Below are 19,868 nucleotides of genomic sequence, written 5' to 3'. Positions count from 1 at the left end.
GTTACTTTCACTTTCGTTAATAATATGTTTAGATTAGTTTAATACAGATTTAAGTGACGTTAGTCTCATACTGAATTCTCATTGGCTCAGAAGGAGGCTGAAGGCAGGCCAGTCCTAACCACAAATCAGCAGTGTGGTATAGAGGGGAAGCACCGTGTGTCTCTGCATAAAGAAACATCATTTCACAGTAAAGTTGCAGATTCCACAGTTCAGAATGAAGATGTTGTGTTTTCTGGTCCTCCTGGGTCTACACAGCGCAGCAGCAGGTGAGTTAATGTAGTTTGTTTGGTTTGGTTTTTCTAAGTCGGTTGGTGGTTAAAGAAAATGAGTCAAAAACAGTTTTAACTATATGCATTTAAGGTGTGTTTAATAGTGTTAAACGTTTAGTCCCCTGACTTCCTCTCAGGTTACAGAAATAAAAAGTAATTAACTGTTTAAGTTAAAGTCCACTGGGCAACGTCTTGATGAATCCCGTTTTCTTTTTATGGGGTGGATGGGGGTAATGTGCTGAACTTCTGATCAGATGGATTTCCTGCTATATTTTTGAAAATAAGCTATTAAAACATGCGGGATTTTTTCTTTAACTATCTTTTATCAGGCCCATTGGTTGGTTTTGTATTATTTTCAGACCTTTGATCGACTCGGTCCAAACCCGTTCTGGACAAAATGGTAGCGCAATTACGCAACGCAAAATAGTCCAACACACACTAAATAAAGAAAACAGGGAACATGTCACTAAAATACAACAAAACACGTTTTAGCGTACAATTTAATATGGTTTTACTTTCTTTTATTAACATTTAAATTGCCCATGACGTCATTTTTTCTTTCACATTTGTTCCAAACAAACAACAATAATGAAAATCACATCCTCAGACAGTGTGTAACCATTAATGTAGTGATATTAGTCATTACATATTATTGTTATTAGAAATAATGTAAATGTGTTAAACACTTTCACAGTCTTAAAGACGTCACTTTCATCTGAAGTGTATCTAGAGACTGCTGAGGTTTTGTTTTCATGTTCAAAATGAGTTATTTGTGAGTTAGTTTCGTTATGATGCAATATAACATGCAACTGTGTAATGACAAATGATTGTTACAGTGATCTTTAGTAAAAGTATCAATATTTATTGTTTTTTAACCATTTTTTACATTTATTTGAACAAAACATTTGACAATGTTACTGTGGGATCTGAGAAGTTAGTGACATTTTATAAAACAAATATGAAATGAAAAATAGATCAACTGTGCTTAAAACAAAGTTTGAAATCCATAAAATCTCTGACATCATAAAAACTGATTTAATGATTATCAATAGTTAGTTTAACATAGATATATAGTGTGTCAAAGGTTTGTGGTTTCACATTTCAAACTAAAACAATAATGAGCAGCAGATGCTACTAATGATGCATCCTGAAGAATAAACGTCTCCACTAACTGGAAACTAAACTGGAGTTTAATTCACACTGAAAATAAATAACAAAAATACATCTATCAATGAAAGTCAGACATGTGAATGATCTGATGTGTTAATAATTCACTGGTTTAATGTTTTATTTCAGAATTAAATAACTTCACTTCATAACACATATTATCAAGTGGATGTCCTGTTGCTTTTTAAATTCTGTGCAGAGAAAATCATTTTATTTGATTTAAAGGTTATTTATACAATTGTGATTCAGAATTTATAAAAAATAAAATATTTTTTTCTTACAGTGATTCACTCTATGAAGTGTTTCATCACTGCGTCCTCTCAAGTCCCAAACTTCCCAGAGTTTGTGGCTGTTGCTAAAGTTGATGATGTTCAGACTGAATACTATGACAGCAACATCATGAAAGTAGTACCCAAACAGGACTGGATGATCAGAATCATGAAAGATGATCCAGATTACTGGAAGAGTCTAACTAAAAGGCGTAAGGATCAACAGCAGCTCTTCAAAGGCTACATTGAAACTTTAAAGCAGCACTTGAACCAAACTGGAGGTTTGTTTATGTTTAATTGTTTTTTGTATAGTAGTAGTAAACAAATGTATAGTTTCTCACAGGAAGAGGATGTGTGTGTGTGTGTGTGTGTGTGTGTGTGTGTGTGTGTGTGTGTGTGTGTGTGTGTGTGTGTGTGTGTGTGTGTGTGTGTGTGTGTGTGTGTGTGTGTTTGTGTGTGTGTGTGTGTGTCCCAGCAGTCTCTGCTTCTCTGTCTCTCTCTCTGAGTCGTCCACACTGTCCAGGTGATGATTGGCTGTGAGTGGTTTCCATCCAGCCAATAACAGCAGGAGGTGTAGATGTTGTGTTTTGGTGTGGGTGGATCAGTGTGTCTCTGTGGTGAAGATGTGATATCAGCTGATGACAGCTGACTGTGCTGAGATCTCACTCTGGTTTACTGCAGTCTGTGTCTCTGTCTCAGGTGTCCATGTTTTACAGATGATGTACGGCTGTGAATGGGACGATGAGCCTGCAGATATACAAAATGGATTCACTTGCATTGGTTATGATGGAGAAGACTTCCTATCATTTGACCTGAAGACAGGGACATGGATCACTCTAAAACAACAGGCTGAAATCACTAAACTGGAGTGGGACACTGACAAAGCTAAGACTATATGTTTGAAGCATTACCTCAACCATAGGTGTCCTGACTACCTGGAGAAGTTTGTGAACTACGGGAGGAACTCTCTGATGAGAACAGGTAGAATCACATGACCTGATGTCATGTCTCTGCCTCCCTTTACCACATTTTCTCACTCCTCACTTCTCTTCACCTGTCTTTCTTCTCCTCTGTCCATCCCACCGTTTCTCAACCACAATTCAGTGAGGTGTATTTGGATGTCATATATACAGTATATATAAGTTTTCCTAATGCATTTAAATACTTTACACCAAACAGGAATGATGATAATATACTGAAGATAATAATAAAGAAACTGTCTTTGTCTTTACTCTCCAGACCTTCCCTCAGTGTCTCTCCTCCAGAAGACTCCCTCCTCTCCAGTCAGCTGCTTCGCTACAGGTTTCTACCCTAACAGAGCCGAGATGTTCTGGAGGAAAGATGGAGAGAAGCTTCATGAAGACGTGGAACTTGGAGAGATCCTCCCCAACCATGATGGATCCTTCCAGATGAGTGTTGACCTGAACCTTTCATCGGTCACACCTGAAGACTGGAGGAGGTACGAATGTGTGTTTCATCTCACTGGTGTGAGGGACATCATCACTAAAATGGACAAAACAGCAATTAAGACAAACTGGAGAAAGACTGGAAATGATGGAGGTGAGAAATACATTTAGTTTCTCCTTTAGTGGTTTCTGAAGTTGTTTGTTTCTGTTTTTTAAATCAGTCTAGATATTTTTTATGGCAAAAGAATTCATGAGAAGTTTTTATTTTTCAGATCAAATCAAAGTTTATTTCTTCTGAGTCTAACCGATCATTCAGACGTTAATGCAACCAGACAGTTTTTATGAAAATATCAGGAACAGTAAAGAAACCACAACTGTATGTCAATGTTGTGGAAGATAATCTCAAAAATGACAGGTGATTCTGACCTGGACTCAACTTAGATTTTCATCTTTACCTGGTGTGTGTGGTATGAACGATAATTCCTCATGTCAGAGCATCAAGCCTCCTCTAACATCTACTTCTTTATTTCTGTTTTCCTCTCACACAAGTGCTCAACAGTAGAAGACACCGTTATTTATTAGATAGATATTTACACAAGTTTAAGTTTAGCATCTCAAAGCATAATTATGTTAAACACTATAACACAGTTTTCATCAGGTCAGTATTGTAATATAAATACTAAAATTCAAACAGTAATATTTTACATGTCTGTGTTTCTCTTCAAACTAATGAGATTACTGTAAAACTTTGTGGTTTTAACTCCGAACACTGATTGTTCATTGTGTCATTGTCATGTTTGTCTTCTTTTGACTTCCTTTTGAGAACTCAAATGACTAAAGTTATGTTAATAAATAATATCCATTAAGTGTTGAAAGAGTGAGATAAACTATGCTGAATGTTCTGTTTTGGTTCTTTAGGGTCCCTTCTTGGTGCTGTCATTGGACCTGTTATTGTACTGCTGCTACTGGTAGTCGGCATCACTGGATACTTCCTCTGGAAGAAGAACAAAGAAAAGGACAGTGAGAGAGAAAAGATGTTTTTACTCATCTTTTTTTTTACTTCACAGATGTCTATAATAATGTATATACATGTCTGTGCTATTGTTTTTGGTGTTAATGTTGTTATATATTTTACTTCTGGTGATACAAAGTCCATAAAGTGTAAATATTAGACATACAATTAGTTGACACATTGTAATAATGACACAGATAGTGATGTTTTCTCTTAGTGTTCGTTCATAAATTCTGAATAAATAATTTTGTGATACTGTTTTTCTGTATTTCAGGATTTCAATCAGCAAAAAGTAAGTATTTTAAATATTAAATGATTGATAGTTTTTATCTGCTTTGTCTTGTAATATTTGGATGTCATCTTAAAACACTGAATAAAGATATTTACAAAATAATGAGAGATATTAAAAAGGTTTATATGAACAACTTGACATGAAGTTAGATGTCAGTAATTCATCACTCATGTCCAGTTTTTTTTTCTCTCATGATAATTTCTTTTAGCAGCTTCAGACACTTCAGGACCATCAGTTGAAGTTTCAGTTCCTGACGGTAAGTACTTCATTATGTCAACTTAGCTATGACATAACCACCAGTCTCTCAAACTGTTGTATTGTAAAGGTGAAAAACAGTTTAGATATGAACTTGTGACTTGGGCCTCAGACAAATGCTGACTTTCTATTCTTAAAATCAATTTAATGCTGAAATGTTTTCTGCAGCCTTTGATCCAACGTTTCTGGATCAAGTGGCTCCTAAAGTTAAAGTGAGATTTACTTTACGTCCATGGCTAAATGACAACATTGTCTCTGGCGTAAATTAGGGGTGTGTCCAAAAAATCGATCCATCAATTAATATCGATTTTCTATTTAAAAATTCGATATTGATTCAAAATTCTGTGAAACGATTTTTTAATTTAAAATAATAATTATAATTTGAGAGTTTACAACTTTGTCTTGTATTTGAACTGACATGCTTATCCATAATCTTTATGGTTACATGATGACAACATAATTCAAAATGACATGATTTAAAATGCCACTGGTCTTAAGGGTAAATACACATAGATGCTATCATGCTAGATCCCAGTGTTGGATCAGACTCATGATTTAACTTTACTCTTCAAGAATTTGGTGTCCACACATGACTGCGTGTTAAAAATATTGTCTGACTTACAAAACAGAAACTCTGGGAACATAAAGTTGAATCAGATCGAATCGAGAATCGAATCGAATCGGGACCCTGTGAATCGGAATTGAATCGATTCAGGAAATCATTGACAATACCCAGCCTTAGCGTAAATGTTGGAGAGCAGAGAGACCGTGGAAATCCACTAAGCCTGATGAGCACCGTCGTTAAAGTAAAGACCTTTTAACATACTTGAATAACTTGATTAAATATGCGAGGGTTATTTACTTCTCAAATATATTTTCCACTAGTAAATGCGACCGAAAACTTTTATTTGACACCAACAATAACACTGTCTCTCTCCTGCACCTCCTGAGTTGCCAACTCTGTCGACGACTAATCGAGTATTCGCTGCATGCCGACATTCACAGGAGCTAAATAGCTAATAAGTCAAAAATAACTTTCATAACATTCATAACAAACAACAAGCTTTATGTGCATAAACTTTTATTATTTTCAAATAATAATCAGCCTTAATTTCTTTACAGAAACACATTACTTAAAAGAAAAAAAGTCTTACAGGCTAATAGACTCCTGGATTTGTTTCTACTCGTCATAAACAACGCTGAGCATATCCTTTACAATCATGTTAGCAATGAGAGACGTAACGTTAGTCTTTTGAGGAGTTGTTACAAATGTTGACGTACTAGTTCAGTGATTAGCGTCAGGTCCGTCTCCCTCAGGAACCGTCACAGCAGACAGCAACCACACGAGTTAGCCGTTTTTCCACGCTGGACTTTTGTGTGACTTTGTCTGCATCATGTTCCCTCCAGTCAGCTAGCTAACAGATTAATTTACTACCGAGTCTAAGTGGCAGAGGGCAACAGTAAAAATGTACTCCGTGTCAGACTCTACTAGAGAAGAGAAGACACAGACATTTAGACATCCCCCTAGTGGCTGAAAGTGAGAATTGTTCTGCAGTAGTTCATGAACCCTTCATAGTAGACCACACAGCTCAACTCTTGATTTACAGTTTTTCAATTAAAAAAAAAACGACCACAGCTCAAAGGTCGACTGTAGGGTCACTTGCTGCTACCTCAGTTGTATTTTATGTTTTTTTTTAAATCTTTTTTTCTGTTTAATTTTATCTTTAAAGTTTGTTTACATTATGACAGTAGGTTTGATGATCTCTTATTGTAACTCAGATGCACTTTAGGAAGACAGAAAATGTCGTCCATTGCTCCATTAAATAGAAAAAAGTATTTTATATATGAAAATTCTTTACTAATAAAGCCTAATATACTGCAATACAATCATTTGTCACAGTCCTTTAAAGAGAATTAGTGTCTAATTGTCTCACTTCAATAAAATTATAGAAGTCCATCCTGCTAGAAATCTATTAACACCATTTCATGACTTAAATTTGTGTCAGTGTTTTTATCTCATTGAGTAATGTTTTCATACTTTAATCCTTTGTTTCTTCTGATCTTGTCAGGAAATTTCATTTACAGACCTTTACAGACTCATCTTTTCAAATGAGCTTTTAATGTTTGATATTATTGTTCATTGTGTTTTAAAGCAATACAACCATACAGAATAAATGAATTTCTTTGATTTTGTAAAGTGTCTTTGAGTATTGTTAAAATAATAATAATAAATGAATGTAATGTATTATAATTATATTACTTTAATACTTTTTGGTTTGATTATTACTACACATGTAATAAATGAATAAATGAGACATCCTGAACAACCTTTAACTCCGGGTCCTTTGTCAGTAACACAATGGTGTTTCTTCTGTTCATTATTCCCACACATGGAGTAACACTAATTATAATTAATTAGACATTAATTAAACCACTTCATAGTTTACTGGTATTCTCCAGCTGACTGGATGCTGGATGTTTTTGGGTTTGGTGAAAACACCCTGTTATTGATCAATCTTTAAAATTTCTTTTTGAATAGATGATAGCAAATTGTTGTTGTTTTTTTTGTTTTTTTGTTTTTTATAGTAGTAGTAGTAGTAGTAGTAGTAGTAGTAGTATTAATAGTATTAGTAGTGCTATAGTATTATATTTTTACTGCATCAAGATGTGTCTCCAGCAGCACACTGGTCTGTCATGAGTGAACCGGTGCAGTTTTACTTTCTTCCACTGGAGGGAGCTGCAGCCTGCTGTTAAATACATGATACGGTATATAAACTAGTATCACTGTTTTTATTTAAAAAACGACATGAAGTCTAATTTCTTTCTACGGCTCACTAAATATTATTGAAAGAATGAAACTCACCCTCTTCACTTAAACCTTTCTATTAGCTTCTCTGACATTAATCTTCACAAACTAAGTCTCAAAGACAGAAACTGATCCTCTGTCAGCTAAAAAAAAGACTTCATCAGTTTCACATTATAACGTGAAGTGCGCTCATAAAACCACAGCTGTGACTGTTTAGATTTTTTTTTTTTTAACCTGTTCGGATCAGTTTAAGTGACACTGGTCTCATATTAAATTATCATTGGCTCATAAGGAAGCTGACGTGAGGGCTCCTGCCAGTCCTACTCACAGATCAAATCAAAAGCTTTATTTTGTTTTCTTTGAATTAATACAGGTTATGGATGGCTTTTTGTCCTAGATTTGGACAGAATAAATCAGATGACAATGTTGGGGCTCATGGGGCAATATAAAAGGAAAACACAGAACAAAAACGACAAAAGAAAACAAAACTTTACTATATAAATAAAACAAGATATACTATAGACAAGGAATTGATAGAGTTTACGTCATATTTTTTAATAATTAATGCATTTATGAGGAAAACTATTCAACCGGAAGTACATTAGCGATTTTATTTTGAAATGTATCCCGTGCATTTCCTGTCCTGACAGTGGAGGTGGCCTGAGAGTGGAGGCTGCGGCGGCAGCAGTGGATGCCTGCGGCCAGGACCTCTTGGGTATCAGTTGACAGTAAAGATGTACAAACTGCATCTGACAAGGAAGATGTTGTGTTTTCTGGTCCTCCTGGGTCTACACAGCGCAGCAGCAGGTGAGTTAATGTAGTTTGTTTTGTTTGGTTTTTCTAAGTCGGTTGGTGGTTAAAGAAAATGAGTCAAAAACAGTTTTAACTATATGCATTTAAGGTGTGTTTAATAGTGTTAAACGTTTAGTCCCCTGACTTCCTCTCAGGTTACAGAAATAAAAAGTAATTAACTCTTTAAGTTAAAGTCCACTGGACAACGCCTTGATGAATCCCGTTTTCTTTTTATGGGGTGGATGGGGCTAATGTGCTGAACTTCTGATCAGATGGATTTCCTGCTATATTTTTGAAACGAGGCTATTAAAACGTGCGTTTTTTTCCTTTCACTATCTTTTTATCAGGTCCATTGGTTGTTTTTTTTCAGACCTTTGATCGACTCGGTCCAAACCCGTTCTGAACCAAATGGTAACGCAATTACGCAACGCAAAATAGTCCAACACACACTAAATAAAGAAAACACTGTCACTAAAAGGCCTTGCCTGCAGCTGGCAACAACATGTTGTGATTCAACATTTAACTATTACACTCTTGCTTGTAAAATACAATATTCTTCCCATGTTATTTATTAATCTACAAAACTGGATGATTAGGCCTGCAATTAAATAATTGATATTTGATATTTATCAGTTCATTATACTTTACCTTTACAAATGTATCTTTTTAATAGAATAAAATATATTTGTGAATGTTTTGCAGTGTAGTTTATGACATATTTCTGTTCAACGGATCTGTCAGGTTTCCAATATGTGTCCCCTCCTATGTTAAACTCATTCCTACGTCTTTGCTCTAGAGACTGCTGAACACGTTCACAGTCTTAAAGACGTCACTACATTTCATCTGAAGTGTGTAATTAACATCTAGAGACTGCTGAGGAGGTTTTGTTCTCATGTTCAAAATGAGTCATTTGTGAGTTTCGTTATGATACAATATAATATGAAATTGTGGAATGACAAATGATTGTTACAGTGATATATTAAGTACAAATATAAATATTTATTGTTTTTCTTACACTTTTTTCTTCTTTTTTTTAAATTTACTTGGACAAAACATTTGAAAATATTACTGTGGGATCTGAGAAGTTAGTGACATTTTATAAAACAAATACGAATTGAAAAATTGATTAACTGTGCTTAAAGTTCATGTAAAGTAAGAATAAATATGTGTTCTGAGTTTGACATACCACAGAAAAGTGTGTTGTTAACCACCCTGCCAAATTTCAATGATTAAAAAAATCGCCAAATATATGAAATTAGACTTCAAAGTTGTGTAAAAATCAGCCTCTTTCTCTGCTCCCAAACGCTGTGCTCCCACCCCCTAAATCCTGAACACAGAAATCTTGAAACACAGTTTGTGAAGCCTAGCTCCACAATTCAAATCTAAATGGTTGAAATGCTTTTTACACCTTTTTTAGAAATACATTTATGACCTATTTAATGTGTTTAGAAGAAAATGTCTGAATTCACTTTACATGGTCTTTAAAAAGTTTAAAATCCACAAAATCTCTGACATCCTAAAAACTGATTCAATGATTATCAATAGTTAGTTTATCATAGATATATAGTGTGTCACAGGTTTGTGGTTTCACATTTCAAACTAAAACAATAATGAGCAGCAGATGCTACTAATGATGCATCCTGAAGAATAAACGTCTCCACTAACTGGAAACTAAACTGGAGTTTAATTCACACTGAAAATAAATAACAAAAATACATCTATCAATGAAAGTCAGACATGTCAATGATCTGATGTGTTAATAATTCACTGGTTTAATATTTTATTTCAGAATAAATAACTTCACTTCATAACACATATTATCAAGTGGATGTACTGTAGCTTTTTTAAATTCTGTGCAGAGAAAATCATTTTATTTGATGTAAAGGTTATTTATAAAATTGTGATTCAGAATTTATAAAAAATAAAATAACTTTTTCTTACAGTGAAACACTCTCTGAAGAATATCTACACTGCGTCCTCTCAAGTCCCAAACTTCCCAGAGTTTATGGCTGTTGGGATGGTTGATGATGTTCAGACTGAATACTATGACAGCAACACCAGGAGACTAGTACCCAAACAAGACTGGATGATCAGAATCATGAAAGATGATCCAGATTACTGGGAGAGTCTGACTGAGATGCGTAGGGCTCACCAGCAGCTCTTCAAAGTCATCTTTGAAACTTTAAAGCAGCACTTGAACCAAACTGGAGGTTTGTTTATGTTTCACTGTTTTTTGTATAGTAGTAGTAAACAACTGTATATTTTCTCACAGGAAGAGGATGTGTGTGTGTGTGTGTGTGTGTGTGTGTGTGTTTCCCAGCAGCCTCTGCTTCTCTGTCTCTCTCTGAGTCGTCCACACTGTCCAGATGATGATTGGCTGTGAGTGGTTTCCATCCAGCCAATAACAGCAGGCGGTGTAGATGTTGTGTTTTGGTGTGTGTGGATCAGTGTGTCTTTGTGGTGAAGATGTGATATCAGCTGATGACAGCTGACTGTGCTGAGATCTCACTCTGGTTTACTGCAGCCTGTGACTCTGTCTCTGTCTCAGGTGTCCATGTTTTCCAGGTGATTTTTGGATGTAAATGGGACGATGAGACTGGAGATGTTAATGGATTCACTTGCATTGGTTATGATGGAGAAGACTTCCTATCATTTGACCTGAAGACAGAGTCATGGATCGCTCTAAAACAAGAAGCTGAAATCACCAGACTGGAGTGGGACACTAACAAAGCTAAGACTATATGTTTGAAGCGCTACCTCAACGCGTGGTGTCCTTACTACCTGAAGAAGTTTGTGAAGTACGGGAGGAGCTCTCTGATGAGAACAGGTAAGATCACATGACCTGATGTAGTTTCATGAACACAAGAAATGTTTTGTACAGTAACATTACAATATATGAACCAACACAGAGACCTGCTGTGTCTCAGTTTACACACATTTCTCTTTCATTTTCTCTCTCACCTCTCTGCCTCCCTTTACCACATTTTCTCACTTTCTCTTTCTCATACTCACTCCTCACTTCTCTTCATCTGTCTTTCTTCTCCTCTGTCCATCCCACCGTTTCTCAACCGCATTTCAGTGAGGTGTATTTGGATGTCATATATACGGTATATATAAGTTTTCCTAAACATTTAAATACATTACACCAAACAGGAATGATGATAATATACTGAAGATAATAATAAAGAAACTATAAACTGTCTTTGTCTTTACTCTCCAGTTCGTCCCTCAGTGTCTCTCCTCCAGAAGACTCCCTCCTCTCCAGTCAGCTGCTTCGCTACAGGTTTCTACCCTGACAGAGCCGAGATGTTCTGGAGGAAAGATGGAGAGGAGCTTCATGAGAACGTGGGACCTGGAGACATCCTCCCCAACCATGATGGATCCTTCCAGATGAGTGTTGACCTGAACCTTTCATCAGTCACACCTGAAGACTGGAGGAAGTATGAATGTGTGTTTAATCTCACTGGTGTGAGGGACATCATCACCAAACTGGACAAAACAGCAATTCAGACAAACTGGAGAAAGACTGGTAATGATGGAGGTGAGAAATACATTTAGTTTCTCCTTTAGTGGTTTCTTAAGTTGTTTGTTTCTGGTTTTTAAATCAGTCTAGATATTGTTTTATGGCAAAACAATTCATGAGAAGTTTTTATTTTTCAGATCAAATCAAAGTTTATTTCTTCTGAGTCTAACCGATCGTTCAGACGTTAATGCAACCAGACAGTTTTTATGAAAATATCAGAAACAGTAAAGAAACCAGAACTGTATGTCAATGTTGTGGAAGATAATCTCAAAAATGACAGGTGATTCTGACCTGGAGTCAATTTAGATTTATTGCTTTTATTTTCATCTTTACGTGGTGTGTGTGTGGCATAAAGGATAATTCCTCATGTCAGAGCATCAAGCCTCCTCTAACATCTACTTCTTTATTTCTGTTTTCCCCTCACACAAGTGCTCTTACAGCAGTCGAAGGCACCATTTTTTATTAGATATTCACACAAATTTCAATTTAGCCTGTCAAAGCATAATTATGTTAAACACTGCAACACAGTTTTCATCAGGTCAGTATTGTAATATAAATACTAAAATTCAAACAGTAATGTTTTACATGTCTGTGTTTCTGTTCAAACTAATGAGATGACTGTAAAACTTTGTGGTTTTAACTCCCAACACTGATTGTTCACTAAAACACACTCAGCATCAACATGTTGTCTTCCAATTGAGAACTTAAATGACTAAAGTTGTGTTAATAAATAATATCCATTCAGTGATGAAAGAGTGAGATAAATAAAGGTGAACGTTCTGTTTAGGTTCTTCAGGGTTTCGTCTTGGTGATGTCATTGGACCTGTTATTGTACTGCTGCTACTGGTAGTCGGCATCGTTGGATACTTCCTCTGGAGAAAGAACAAGGGAAAGGATGGTGAGAGACAAAAGATGTTTTTACTCCTTTTTTTAACTTCACAGATGTATTTAATAATGCCTTTGCTATTGTTTTTGGTGTTGTTATAGCATCATATATTTTACTTTTGGTGACACAAAGTCCATAAAGTGTAAATATTAGACATACAATTAGTTGACACATTGTAATAATGACACAGATAGTGCTGTTTCCTCTTACTGTTCGTTCATAAATTCTGAATAAATAATTTTGTGATACTGTTTTTCTGTATTTTAGGATTTCAATCTGCAAAAAGTAAGTATTTTAAATATTAAATGATTGATAGTTTTTTATCTGATTTGTCTTGTAATATTTGGATGTCATCTTAAAACACTGAATACAGATATTTACATAATAATGAGAGATATTAAAAAGGTTAATATGAACAACTTGACATGAAGTTAGATGTCAGTAATTCATCACTCATGTCCAGTTTTTTCTCTCGTGATAATTTCTTTTTGCAGCTTCAGACACTTCAGGATCATCAGTTGAAGTTCCAGTTCCTGACGGTAAGTACTTCATGATGTGAACTTAGCTATGACATTACCACCAGTCTTTCAAAGGTTAAAACTTTAGACATGAACTTGTGATCAGAGGTGGATTCAGTGATTTTGGGGCCTTAGACAAATTCTGACTTTCTATTCTTCAAATCAATTCAATGCTGTATTTCCTGCAGCCTTTGATCCAAGTGTTGCTTGATGTTGCAGATGTACCGTACCATACCGTCTTCTTCCGCTTTATCCTTGACTCCCCTCTCCACCCATCCGTCCAGTTATCAACTTTGGACTCTTTTTTTCTCCATCTCCTTGCAAGTTCTTACTGATCTGGTGGGTAGTATGAAGCCCTATTCTAGCTACACCTGGCGTAGAAAATTCACTTGAATCTGTTGGTCCTTACCTGATTTCTATTATAAACGGCTTCATGTTGTTGTTCAGGCACATTTGAAAAAGACTAACCTTAACCCATCTGTCCCAAACAACTATCGGCCAATTTCCAATTTCCACCATTCATTTCAAACATTTGCCAAACAGCTCTATGCTTTCTTGTCTGCATAACATTTTAGAAACATTCCAAGTCTGACTTTTGTCAGAAGACTTCTACCAAAACTGCTCGGTCTCAAATGAGTTACTGATGTCAGCTGATGCAGGCGTATACTCTGTTTTGGTGCTACTGGACAGCGAGCAGTCACAAACACTAATAAACAGCCTACATTAATGAACAGCCTTTTTTAAAATAAAAGTCAATTAGCAAACATAAAAGTGAGGAAAAACTGTTATGCCTGTCTGTTGACGTGTGTGTGACTCTAAACTGTGTTTCAGTTGATTGCATTGATTTGATCTTTCAGTGTTAAGAGAAGAGAGAACTGGAGTGATATGATCTACCTTCTTGGTCTTGGTGAGGACTCTGAATCAGCTGCAGCTGTCTGATCGACTTTTTAAAAAGACTTGTAAGGGCGAGCAGGTGGTCGAGTGGTTAGAGGCATGCCATATACGCAGCCGACCCCGGTTCGAATCCAGATCGGAGGTCCTTTGCTGTATGTCACACCCCCCTCTCTCCCATGTTTCCTGTCAGTGTACTGATAAATAAAGGTATCTATACCAACAAAATAAAAAAAAAAGACTTGTAAACACACCGTTACATCAGTCGAGTTTACTATATTAGCAGTTATTTTTTACTGAAGATAAATGCATGGATATTTGGTTTCCAAATCCTGTTGAGACATTGATATATTCTTGAAAGAGAAAACAGAAACAGACAACTTAACAAATGTCCTGGCCATTCAAACTACAATTATCACTTGCTGCTACCTCAGTTGTGGATCCTCTGATATTATATTTTTGATTATGTTTGTGGAACAACCGTTTATACACTGCAGTATTTTATCTTTAAAGTTTGTTTACATTATGACAGTAAGTTTGATGATCTCTTATTGTAACTCAGATGCACTTTAGGAAGGAAATGTTGTCAATTGCTCCATTAAATAGAAAAACGTCTATTTTATATATGAAAATTCTTTACTAATAAAGCCTAATATACTGCAGTACAATCATTTGTCACAGTCCTTTAAAGAGAATTAGTGTCAAAATGTCTCACTTCAATAAAATTATAGAAGTCATCCTGCTAGAAATCTATTAACACCATTTCATGACTTAAATTGGTGTAAGTGGTTTTATCTCATTGAGTAATGTTTTCATACTTTAATCCTTTGTTTCTTCTGATCTTGTCAGGAAATTTCATTTACAGACCTTTACAGACTCATCTTTTAAAATTTGCTTTTAATGTTTGATATTATTGTTCATTGTGTTTTAAAGCAATAAAACCAAAACAGAATAAATGAATTTCTTTGATTCTGTAAAGTGTTAAAAGCGCTTATTATTACTTTAATACTTTTTGGTTTGATTATTACTACACATGTAATAAATGAATAAATGAGACATCCTGAACAACCTTTAACTCCGGGTCCTTTGTCAGTAACACAGTAGTGTTTCTTCTGTTCATTATTCCCACACATGGAGTAACACTAATTATAATTAATTAGACATTAATTAAACCACTTCATAGTTTACTGGTATTCTCCAGCTGACTGGAGGATGGATGTTTTTGGGGTTGGTGAAAACAGCCTGTTATTGATCAGTCTTTAAATTTTCTTTTTGAATAGATGATAGGAAATTGTTTTGTTTGTATTTTTAAATTAATAGTAGTAGTAGTAGTATTAATAGTATTAGTAGTGCTAGTATTATATTTTTTAAATTATATTTAGTGCTAGTATTATTTATTATATACTGGTCTGTCATGAGTGAACCGGTGCAGTTTTACTTTCTTCCACTAGATGGAGCTGCAGCCTGCTGTTAAATACATGATATGGTATATTCATAGTAAACTAGTATCACTGTTTCTACTATTTAAAAAACGACATGAGGTCTAATTTCTTTCTACGGCTCACTAAATATTATTGGAAGAAAGAAACTCACATCTTCACTTAAACCTTTCTATTAGCTTCTCTGACATTAATCTTCACAAACTGAGTCTCGAAGACAGAAACTGATCCTCTGTCAGCTAAAAAAAAAAAAACTTCATCAGTTTCATATTATAACGTTATTTGAATAAGGAAATTACGATTTGATTAAGTTGTACTTCATGCTCGGGTTGAAACATGCTGAGATTCTGCTGTTATTAATTTGTTTATTTCATTATTTATTTATTGTGTATATATATTAATTTATTTTTAAAATTTAAATGTAATTAATTAATTAATTCATATTGGGGTTTTTTTCATTTTTTAAAGTTGATCATTTAATATTTATTTATTTTTATTTATTGTATTTGTTTATTTGATCACTTTATATTTATATATTCATTTGTTTATTTTATTATTTATTTATTGTATTTATTTATTTATTTTTTAATTTAATTTTAATTAATTTATTCATTTATTTTATTGTTTTTATATATTTTCTTTTTTTTTTACATTGTATTATTTACTATTTATTTGTTTTGTTTTATTTATATTTATTTCAAGTGACTCAGGATCAGACTGAAAGAAGACTGAAGTCATCCTCCTTCATTTATATTCAGCTGCGATCCCTCGCTCTTTTTTTTTTCTTTTTTTTTTACCATTGTCGCCCCCACCCTCATCCTCATCCCTCCACCTCCCTCCCTCTCTGTCTGTCTCTCTCTCTCTCTCTCGGACTCAGATTATCTCCATCATCCTGCCGCTGAGATGTGAGTACACCGAGATATTTATTCACTCATATAGGCTATATATGATTATGTTATAGGTTATCTTCTATAACCTATAACTCCGAATATATCTTTTACTATCTTAAAATTCAATGATTAGACTACAGGGAGCAGTTTATTTTATAAGTTGTTTCTGCTGTATTAAAAACGACTCTGTCCTCATTTTAATTCCCTGAACTCTCAGCTCTGCTTTTTTTATTTTCTTTCTTTTTTCTTTCTTTTTTTTACGAGAACGAAACTTATGTGGAAATGTCTGGGCTGCAGCCGCTTGAGACTCTGCAGAAATATGACCATGACTCACCGGCTGACTCACCTACAAAACTATTCATCAATATCTACTCTGATCGGCTCTAATTCACTTTAAACAGCATCGCATTCAACTGCTAAGACAGTCTGAAGAGTGCAAAGCAAGAAATTTGGCTTTAAAGTTTCACACACATACAATAAAAACCCAACAACTATAAAGACTATTTTAGAAGCAGCACATATTGTGACGATTAATTTGATGTTATTTATTTATTTATTAATTCTTGCGGGGGAGGGGGAGGGGAGGGAGGTTATTGCGTGCGTGTTTATCTTAGTCGGTCAAATCCACCCATCTCTGTCAGGAGCCTCTCTGCTGCTGATGCTGCTGCTGCACTAATCTTTCTCCATTTTGTCTCTAAACACAACAACAAGCCTGGCAATACAAATGAGCAGCTGTTTGGTCTAACCATGCATTAATATACCTGCTGTTTTATAGCCTATATAGATTGATATATATGTGTGTGTGTGTGTGTGTGTGTGTGTGTGTGTGTGTGTGTGTGTGTTTGTGTTTGTGTGTGTGTGTGTGTGTGTGTGTGTGTTTGTGTTTGTGTTTGTGGAGGGTTGGGAAAGTTACTTTGGAGGTTAGGTTACCAATAGATTACTAGTTACCTTATTTATCGACCCCTTCTTAAACATTTAAGAGCTTTAAAAACACTCTTTACATTTGTTTTAGTCTGACTTTTCCCTAATGTGGTCTCTGATATACAAAAATGGAAATAAAATGCAGGGTTTTTTTTATTTTTGTGCAGCTGATACACATTTGTATATATGCAATTGTGCTAATTTGATCTGTATTCATAACAAAATTCAAAAACAAGCATTAAAATATGTTGCTGTATTCATTATATTCTATAAAATGTTCTCCTGGATCATAAAATAGTGATTAATCAAACATTTATTAATGACTGATGGGGAATTTATGAATGTGAATTGGTGCTGAGACTAATTATGAGTCAGAATATGAAAAGTATATAAAAGGTTAAAATGTAATAAGTAATATAACTAATATAAAGATATTTGATCAATAAAGTGGATTTAATTGGTACTGTGACTCCATTTAAGCCCACGTAATGATTTATTTACTAAATATGGAAAAAAACAACCTAATAAGTAAGTAACCCAACACTGTGTGTGTGTGTGTGTGTGTGTGTGTGTGTGAGTGAGTGAGTGAGTGAGACAAAAGGAGTGAAAGTTGAGACACTGATGGTCTTATGAGTCCAAATGTAATCAAGTGTGTGTGTATTTGTGTCGTCCTTCAATATCAATGGACCAATGGACAAAATGTGTGTGTGTGTGTGTGTGTGTGTGTGTGTGTGTGTGTGTGTGTGTGTGTGTGTGTGTGTGTGTGTGTGTGTGTGTAATATTTCATTCTTCTATAAACTGCTGAGCTGTTGCCGTCACATTTATAAACTGGATTATGTGGCTGGAGGCCAAAGTTAGACGAGTCTGTTTCAATTAGAGTTTGTGTTTTTGTTTCATAAAGCTGCTGACAGGTGAAACATTTTTCATACTGAAGCTCACAGTGAAATATTACAGATGCTGCTTTGAAAAATAAATACAATTGTACTTTTTAAATGTGAGGAACTTCATTATAATCTTTTTATATGAAGATTCACCTGCTTTGTCATTATGTACAGCAGTGGAAGAAGTATCCAGATACTTTAAAAGTACCAATACAAGTATGTTAAAATACTCAACAAGTACTGCAGTATTATGAGTGATGTAGTATCAGTATTACAGTAAAAGTACTGCAGTATTATGAGTGATGTAGTATCAGTATTACAGTAAAAGTACTGCAGTATTATGAGTGATGTAGTATGCAGTATTACAGTAAAAGTAGTGATATATTATTATATATGACATCATTAGATTATTAATAGTGAAGCATCAGTGTTAGAGCAGCATGTTACTGTTGTAGCTGCTGGAGGTGGAGCTTATACTACTTTATACAGTTAGCTAGTTTATACTACTTTATATACAATTAGCTAGTTTATACTACTTTATATACAGTTAGCTAGTTTATACTACTTTATATACAGTTAGCTAGTTTATACTACTTTATATACAGTTAGCTAGTTTATACTACTTTATATACAGTTAGCTAGTTTATACTACTTTATATACAGTTAGCTAGTTTACACTACTTTATATACAGTTAGCATAGTTTATACTACTTTATATACAGTTAGCTAGTTTATACTACTTTATATACAGTTAGCTAGTTTATACTACTTTATATACAGTTAGCTAGTTTATACTACTTTATATACAGTTAGCTAGTTTATACTACTTTATATACGGTTAGCTAGTTTATACTACTTTATATACAGTTAGCTAGTTTATACTACTTTATATACAGTTAGCTAGTTTATACTACTTTATATACAGTTAGCTAGTTTACACTACTTTATATACAGTTAGCTAGTTTACACTACTTTATATACAGTTAGCTAGTTTGTACTACTTTATATACAGTTAGCTAATTTATACTACTTTATATACAGTTAGCTAGTTTGTACTACTTTATATACAGTTAGCTAGTTTACACTGATTTATATACAGTTAGCTAGTTTATACTACTTTATATACAGTTAGCTAGTTTATACTACTTTATATACAGTTAGCTAGTTTACGCTACTTTATATACAGTTAGCTAGTTTACGCTACTTTATATACAGTTAGCTAGTTTACACTACTTTATATACAGTTAGCTAGTTTACACTACTTTATATACAGTTAGCTAGTTTACACTACTTTATACAGTTAGCTTGTTTAGTCCAGTGGTTCCCAACCTAGGGGTGGGGCCCCTCCAAAGGGTCAGCAGATAAATGTGAGGGCTTGTGAGATGACTAATGGGAGAGGAAAGAAGAAAAAATTGAACATTTATTGAAATGAAAGCACATGAGAAGTTTAGAGGGAAAAATCACTATTTGGTTGAGCTGTTGACAACTCATAGACATCTGAAATGTGAGCCGACTACACACTGCTTTTTGGTTTCAAGCTTGTTATATTATCCATTGTGTCAAATCTAAGCTAAAGCTGTCAAATAAATGTAGTGGAGTAGAAAGTACAATATTTCCCTCTGAGATGTAGAAAGTAGTATCACATGGAAAT

At 34.5% G+C, this 19,868-nt stretch overlaps 2 protein-coding genes across 2 annotated transcripts; both read left to right on the top strand.

Annotated features, from left to right (window-relative positions):
* The first annotated feature begins 202 nt into the window (after positions 1 to 202).
* On the top strand, positions 203 to 8,202 carry LOC128373828 (major histocompatibility complex class I-related gene protein-like). The gene is made up of 9 exons (XM_053334023.1): positions 203 to 266; positions 1,720 to 1,986; positions 2,405 to 2,686; positions 2,945 to 3,265; positions 4,030 to 4,079; positions 4,398 to 4,415; positions 4,624 to 4,671; positions 4,839 to 4,882; positions 8,127 to 8,202. Exons 1-9 carry the CDS (start codon positions 215 to 217, stop codon positions 8,200 to 8,202), a joined length of 1,158 nt encoding a protein of 385 aa, XP_053189998.1. The 5' UTR covers positions 203 to 214.
* A 34-nt stretch (positions 8,203 to 8,236) lies between these two features.
* On the top strand, positions 8,237 to 13,236 carry LOC128373827 (major histocompatibility complex class I-related gene protein-like). Its single transcript, XM_053334021.1, has 6 exons — positions 8,237 to 8,283; positions 10,212 to 10,478; positions 10,817 to 11,095; positions 11,489 to 11,809; positions 12,579 to 12,689; positions 13,172 to 13,236. Exons 1-6 carry the CDS (start codon positions 8,238 to 8,240, stop codon positions 13,234 to 13,236), a joined length of 1,089 nt encoding a protein of 362 aa, XP_053189996.1. The 5' UTR covers position 8,237.
* Positions 13,237 to 19,868: the final 6,632 nt, after the last annotated feature.

Source organism: Scomber japonicus, chromosome 15 (genome assembly GCF_027409825.1).
Source record: "Scomber japonicus isolate fScoJap1 chromosome 15, fScoJap1.pri, whole genome shotgun sequence".
In the NCBI taxonomy this organism is placed as follows: Eukaryota; Metazoa; Chordata; class Actinopteri; order Scombriformes; family Scombridae; genus Scomber; species Scomber japonicus.
The sequence above is the reverse complement of the archived record's forward strand: the minus strand, read 5'-3'. Positions and strand labels throughout refer to the sequence as shown.

Bases quoted from the DNA above. Each gene is read 5' to 3' on its own strand.
- LOC128373828 (XM_053334023.1), top strand. From the start codon at position 215: ATGAAGATGTTGTGTTTTCTGGTCCTCCTGGGTCTACACAGCGCAGCA. The intron at 267-1,719 runs GTGAGTTAATGT...TTTTTCTTACAG, and splicing joins TCTACACAGCGCAGCAGCAG to TGATTCACTCTATGAAGTGT. The intron at 3,266-4,029 runs GTGAGAAATACA...TTGGTTCTTTAG, and splicing joins AAAGACTGGAAATGATGGAG to GGTCCCTTCTTGGTGCTGTC.
- LOC128373827 (XM_053334021.1), top strand. From the start codon at position 8,238: ATGTTGTGTTTTCTGGTCCTCCTGGGTCTACACAGCGCAGCAGCAG. The intron at 10,479-10,816 runs GTTTGTTTATGT...TCTCTGTCTCAG, and splicing joins GCACTTGAACCAAACTGGAG to GTGTCCATGTTTTCCAGGTG. The intron at 11,810-12,578 runs GTGAGAAATACA...CGTTCTGTTTAG, and splicing joins AAAGACTGGTAATGATGGAG to GTTCTTCAGGGTTTCGTCTT.